The 7,087-nt window shown below is 39.1% G+C and overlaps 1 protein-coding gene across 5 annotated transcripts in view; it reads left to right on the top strand.

Moving 5' to 3' along the window:
* Nucleotides 1-6,879, top strand: part of LOC136826577 (ichor-like) — an 80,883-nt gene extending 74,004 nt beyond the window's left edge. For all 5 annotated transcript variants that reach the window (XM_067083783.1, XM_067083781.1, XM_067083779.1 and 2 more), the window contains one exon: nucleotides 3,706-6,879. In XM_067083783.1, coding sequence (XP_066939884.1) covers nucleotides 3,854-5,212 — 1,359 coding nt within the window. In that variant the 5' untranslated portion in view covers nucleotides 3,706-3,853 and the 3' untranslated portion in view covers nucleotides 5,213-6,879. The remainder of the gene's footprint in view (nucleotides 1-3,705) is intronic.
* The last annotated feature ends 208 nt before the right edge of the window (nucleotides 6,880-7,087 follow it).

The raw sequence follows: 7,087 nt of genomic DNA, 5'->3' as shown, positions 1-7,087 counted from the left end.
AAACAAGGAGAAAGAGTTATATGATCGTTACTCAAGAAAGACTGCTGTGCTGTGATGGTGTACCGTCCGAGAATGAAGAGACGAAGTGTCCCTCGTTACAAGTTCCTCAACTAATTGAAACTGCATATTTGCCCGTAAGTCTTGCGGCCTTCACCCAGTTTCCCGTCGGCTGATTTGACCTAAAAGACAGTCTCGCGCGGCTTGGCCCATTTACCTCGATACCCAAATGCAAAAATGCAATGTCTCATCCACCGTTAATAATGATATCAGTTACTGCTATCTGTGTCGCACTTCCTAGTTCATACACCGCTTGTTATCTGGGGAGATTCAACCACTACAGAGATATGATCACTTATCTTTCGGTTTCCCGAGTTTTTTTTTTTTTTGCGTCATGGTTGGCTGATGGAGGAGGGCAGCACTTGTCATTATAAAGGGCTGATCTCATTTAAGTAGAATGCATGAGTAACAATCGCTCAATTAATGGCAAGGGTCAATAATGAAAATTAAGGTACCTAAAACACAAAGCAAAGTCTCCTTCAAGAAGAGAATGTACAGAGAGAAAAAACAGTCCTTCCAACGGCTGCCCGCAAGTTTAAAGTCTCACTGATATCCGTAAAACACAATACTGCTATGAAATTAACCAGCTGAGATATTCCGGTTCGGGTTGACAAGATTTGTCAACTGATAGGGATCTTGTTCTAGAAATAATAAATACAGTAAGTGATTTTCTGCGTTTTCTGGGTGGAAACAAAATTTTTTCTTTTTCTTTTTTATACATGAGGATATGGTTACTCTTTGGCTGAATTTAGAGCTAACAATTCTGCTGGTGTTCGGAGAAGAAATGGAAAATAGCCAATGCTTACATGTGAATATAGTTATTCTGCCCTCAGACAGCAACTAATATTTACACCTTGATTTTTTCCTTGAAAAGGAGCAGAAAGTGATCGCAGAAAAGTTTTACCCTGTAAAGACAGGGGAATAAAATCATATTTGACTTTTGAATACTGGCTCAGAATTACTACGCTTTCTAAGATATAACTGGGATGTTGGAATTGGATTGGAAATTAAAGGTTAGGCCAAAGGCCAAGCGCTGGGACCTATGAGGTCGTTCAGCGCTGAAAATAGTGTTAAAAAATTGTTAGGAGTGGGTGGAAAATAAGATGGATGAGAATATAAACGGAGGTATAGTAAAAGGAATGAAAGGGTTGCAGCTAGGGGCCGAAGGGACGCTGTAAAGAACCTTAAGTATTGCCGTCAGGTGCACTGACGGCTCTACCTCCTTACGGGGAGGATTTTACTCACGAAAAGAAACAATTAGATTTATCTGGACCCAAACTCTGAGATTTGGTACCGACTAGTCAAAGTCGTGCTTGGTTCATGAACAAGAACACAGAAGTATACTTCATTTTTGGGTCGTTCTAAGCGTAGTTTATCGCTGTCAGTATTGATAATTATTCTTTGCCGTTAAAAGTAGAAATTTCTTTAGTCCCTTTAGAGAACGAAAAATTTCTTGAGAACATAAACCTAGACATCCAATTTCTTTCACGAACGCGGTTAGCGAGCTAGATCTTGACCTAGGACATATCTTGAAATTTATAATAATTAATTTTTCTTATGAGTTGGTAGGCAGTTATCATTTGGTTTATAGTACATTTTTAAATCTTGTCATTAACCTCAAGAGAGATTTAATTTCCTGTTGTTTTCAGAAAGCGAGAGATACTCTTTTTTATTAGAACTATACACTGTGAAATAATTACTTGTTAATTAGGTAGGTAATCAAATGTAGATATCTTATTTAACGTCCTAATCGGTGATATAGAAATATATTTTTTTCGGATCAACCTTGCCAAGAAACTAATTTTGCTTTTAATTTCACTATGGTGTAATTTCAGTTTTATCCAGTGTACGTCTTTGATATATAAATTTTAAATACATGGAGTGATTAGTACAAATAAATTGAAAGCTGTTGTAATGGAATGTTTTCTTCAGCTCTAATCCGAGAACATTTTTAAAAATTTTTTGTCTTTTATTCCCACAGACGTACGATAGAAATGACAGTCAGAATTCACAATTAAAACACTTCTGTTAACTTTCTGTCTAAGTTAAGGCCAGTGTGGAGAATGGGTAAACTGACGAATGTTTAGATGCATGACCAACTGACAAACTTCATATGTCTGTCAAAGTCAAGCATGACATTGGTGCAACAGCCTGTTGCTGTTTTATTATCTTAATGACCTGAATATCTTCTTTTCCTATCCACTTCTCTCTGCGGTTATTGAGTTGCTGTCATATGCATGAAACACTGACAAGAACCTGTAAATATTCGGGGAATTCTACAGGTCGTGTGCTCGCGACATAAAATACATTAGAATATTTCACAGTGAATCAATTTTCTAAGTGAAGCCGAACAATAGAACTAACTGTTTATAGTAATGGCTTGTAATCTTCACCAACAATTCACATTCGAATGGAAAAATTATTAAGGTTGAGCACACAAGTCCTTGTTAGAATACGAATATTTGAACAATAGCACTCATGGAATGACAAAAATGGGAAAAAACAATGCACAAGCTGATACATTGTTGCACGCTAGACTATAGAATTCACAATGCAATGCTCACATACAAGCTGTTCTTGTTTGTGCTTTCCTGAACACTACACTCAATTGCAATGAGAGTTTGGTTTTCTTTACTTGACGGCCCTTTCTGCCTTGAAATTATTTCTCTTTCGTTATTTACCGTATTTCTTAAATGGGCATACGTCCACTTCATTAACCTTTTTCACAATCTTTGTATAAATGTAGCTCTTTATTACAACAAATGTATTATTATAAAGCTGTTTATTGTTTGCTCATATAATGTTTCTTTAAAATTCTTATAATTTTCTTCTTATGTCTTATGGCAATTAGAAGTAACCCCTTCCCTTTTCTTTCAAAGATTAACCACGACATGGCTTTAAGCACTGAAGTGAAAAGATACCCAGCGAATACTTTCTTCAGGTGTTTATCTGTTAAGAGTTAAAAATCAGCTCCCTGCATAAACCAGATCGAAAGATCAATCATAAAATATACTTAAATTTTCATATTGTTAAACTGATTACAAATTAGCCATGGTCTTGCTGTCTCATAATTAATTACAATTAACAAACCAGTAAGTCAGTTCATAAAACGGATCAGACTGTAAAACCAGCTTTCTTCAAAGAAAAATATCAAGTAGCAAATAACCTAACTTAAAATTTTCCATAGATTCTGGTAAGGCTCGATTATGAAAATATCCACATTACCAGGATAGAAAGAAATCGATAGAAATTCACTTTTTGCTTTGCTTCAAATTCTTGTGTAACTGTAGCACTAATGTAAATTCATGTTCTGAGCAGTCTGGCATAAATTAATAATTCCACTAACACCTTGTACAAGAATGACTTACCAAGGATAAAATATGATTGTTTACTTCATTTGTCTGTCTTCAAAATATTGATTTGCATTTTCTTATCCATCTGTCATTATTTCTTCATTATTTTAATCTCTATGAGTGTGCACGAGTTCCTGTCAAGAGTGATTTAACCTCCTGTGATTTCATGAATGGACGTGCACCTCTTGAGTGTATTCTTAAAATGCTTCTAATGTATGTGTGTGTGTGCAAACACCACCTTCTATTTCTGTCCCTCTGTTGTCGTTAACGTTTGTTTTTCTTACATGTATTTCAGGTGTGTGGAGGGAGGTGCCGCCAATCATCTTATGATGCTGTGTTGCAGTTGAAGATAATCCTCTCCTCTTTCTTCTTCTCCCCTTCACCCTTCATGAGCCACGGCTACGCTGATTCAAGAACTCACTCCCCCACCACCAAGAGTCCAAATGAAATTCTACCCGCAGCCTGTGGACTCGCCTGATGGTGTGCAGGCGTGGGCTCATGAGGATCTCCTTGAGCCCCGGTACGGATCGCACACCACAGATCCAAAGTCCACCATGGATCCCTTGGACACCACCCTGGACTCCTTTTTGAGAGATTTGCCAGCACCCAATTCCACATTCGCAGAGCTAAAGCCTTTGGAACCCCTGGATTACCTAACGGCGTCACCTGACACATCGGCATCTTCCCGCCATGACAGCTCTTCGACCTCTTCAAATTCTCCGGGGAGCCAATATAAGGGCGCTATTACCAACAACAACACATTCCTGGGGTATGCTGGCACACCTGAGCCAGTTAGCACAACGACGTCACCCCTCTCAGCCACAATAAAAGCAGAACCACCCAACCATGGGTACTCCATTACGCAGGAGATTGATGACATCGCTTCCATCATCGGCAGTGCAATTGCAGATAACAATATCAACACAAACATCAACAGTCTTATGTTATCAGAAACCCTAGAGTCAATTAACCCAACAGAATTCCAAGACATAGAAGAATTCTTTGCCAGTATGAGTGGAGGTGTCAAAGTGGAACCTGCAGATCCCCTGATAAATTCGACCATGTCCCCAACAGGACTATCACCACATTCATTGCATTCTCAAGTGCAGCAACCAACAACCACAACCATTGCTCACAGCACCATAGAATATGCTAGTACTCCTACTCAGTCGCCAATGCTGAGTTCCCTCTTGGCCGCAGGTGCTGTCACAAACAACAACTATTTACAGGGCCTTGTGTCAGATGTCCAGTATAATAAACATGAATTATCCATGCCAATACTTCAAGCTCGCCTCACACAAGGACTGAAGGATGTAGGTAGTGGCGGAGGGCTACTGAAGGCAGATCCTATGTTTGCTAGGACCACCTATTACTCTCATAAAGATGCCATGCCACACACCACAGATCCTACGAGCTTTGCAGTAACTACCACTGATGACCTTCTTACTGGAAAATATGACTCTCGATCTTACTTAGATAAAACTCAGCTGGCTTCTCCTGAGTCCACAGATCTGTCCTCTACTAAACTAGGTCTAGATTTACCGGGATTGAAGCAGAAGAACCGGAACCGAATGAACAAAAGTACAAAACTTCCTATCACAACTGAAGGGACCAAAGACAAACCCATTCACAGATGCACTGTGTGCAATCGGGGCTTCCTTAACAAATCCAACATCAAGGTCCACCTCCGCACTCACACTGGAGAAAAACCTTTCAAGTGTGAGACTTGTGGTAAAGCATTTCGACAGAAGGCTCATCTGCTCAAACATTACCAAATCCATAAGCGCGTTGCAAGGGATTGAAGCTAAATTCAATGGCAAGTTTTTTCGGTAGGGACGAAAGGACCCAGCACAGATCTTGGTTCCCTCCTTACTTCTTTTTATTTTTATTTATTTCATATTTATTAATAATAAATATAAAGGTGAGATGCAAACTAAGGCCCAACCATATCATGAAATTTGCCCTCCACGAAAGCATTCTTTATTACCAGCCCACAAATTAACGGCCCTTACGACACAAGTTCATTAAAAAGTTCTCCTTTGATATCATGATCAGAATTATCTTGTGGATGTTCCATGTATTGAATTTTTTTCTAACGAATAAAAAAAGTGATAAGACATAACTTTCAAGACGATAGAAAAGGAGGATGTTTTTAATCGACTTGTGTCTTCTTAAATTTCATAAGCTAAGGAGGGGAAACGAAATAGAGCAAAAGAAACAGCTAAGCCGATGCTCACTTCACCCTTGACATTGGCCGTGGTCTTGGACGACATGTGCTTTGTTAGTTAAATAAAAAAAAAAAAAAAGCACAGATTAAGCCTTAAGTGAAAGCTCCAAGATTCCATTCTTCCCTCCCTTCTCCCTTAAGTCCCCCTTTTCTCCCGCTCCCCAGCTACCCACTTATGAAGAAAGAAAAAGAATCATTCAAGTAGTATTTTTTTTTTACTGGATCTTAATTTGTTTTCTATTTCTCGACTTGCCAAAATTAATTTCGTGTCACAGAAATCATTAATGACGATCGACCGAACTGAAATCAAACATTAAAGTAATTATTCGCGTCAGGTGATAACTGAAAAAGAATGGAGAAAAATCATGGAGCCCAGAATGGGGTGCTAACGGAGGAGTAGAAGAAGGGGGATGGGAGAAAAGGTGGGTGGGGCGGGGATGGAGTTCTGCAGGAGAGAGCCGCTGCCGACCCACTTCTCATGTGGGTCACCGCTGCCCACCGCCCGGAAAGGGCTGCTCTCTCACACCCGGACTTGGAACCCAACCTACACCTTCTTCCTCCACCCCCCACCCGCCCCGAAGGTTTCCTCTCCTTAGTTTCTTCTTCCTCCTCTGGGTGTAGGGATTCTTTCATATTCTTAGATCTTTAAAACGATAGGGGCAATAGTTACCAAACTCTTTGCAATTTACTGCAGGCTTCCTTTATGTAACCACTGCTTCTCGGGTTCCACACGAGAGCTGTGTACTTTTAATGACTCGTTGGACCTTGTATCACCCATCGACTCTTTAAATATGACTCCGAACGGACAGTCTTGGTGGGAAAACTGATTTAGAATGAAATGTTGCAGTGACTTATTAAATAAACTTTGTTTAAATTTGTCAGAGACGTCGCTGACTTAAGACTTTATGAAAATGTTGATGCTGACCGACATATACTGGTGACACACCCGTTGTTTTGAAGACTCTCAAGATTAGAACATTATTCATTTTTTTATAGAGCTGGTGGGATGTCAGCCAAATATCTGTATTAGTGCTCGAGCTCTAAAAGTTGTGAAAAGAAAAAAAAACTTAAGTAAATAACTTTTAATATATAAAGACTAAAGTTTTGGTAAAACAAATGACATAACACTGCTAAATGTTTTACACATTCAAGTAACTGACAGAACAAAAATCATTGTAGGGATGGTGAATACTACATTGACATAGGACGTCGTACTTTCATTAATTTTGTTTTCTGCATTTTACTAATAGTCTCTTACAATTCTAATTTTCCCCCAATTCCTCTTTCCTAGCAGTGGACAACATAGGTAATTCACTAAGTAATCTAAATCGCTTCTCTTCTAATCTCCCTCAGCCAGAGTTGGTTCTCGAAAGCCTTATTTGTGATCTGCATAGATCACCGAACTGTAATGAACGCCACATGATTTAGCATTATCCCCCAAGATTAGCTT

The sequence above is a fragment of the Macrobrachium rosenbergii genome, chromosome 41, assembly GCF_040412425.1.
Source record: "Macrobrachium rosenbergii isolate ZJJX-2024 chromosome 41, ASM4041242v1, whole genome shotgun sequence".
Taxonomy (NCBI): domain Eukaryota; kingdom Metazoa; phylum Arthropoda; class Malacostraca; order Decapoda; family Palaemonidae; genus Macrobrachium; species Macrobrachium rosenbergii.
Note: the sequence above shows the minus strand (reverse complement) of the source record. Positions and strands in the feature narration are given on the sequence as shown.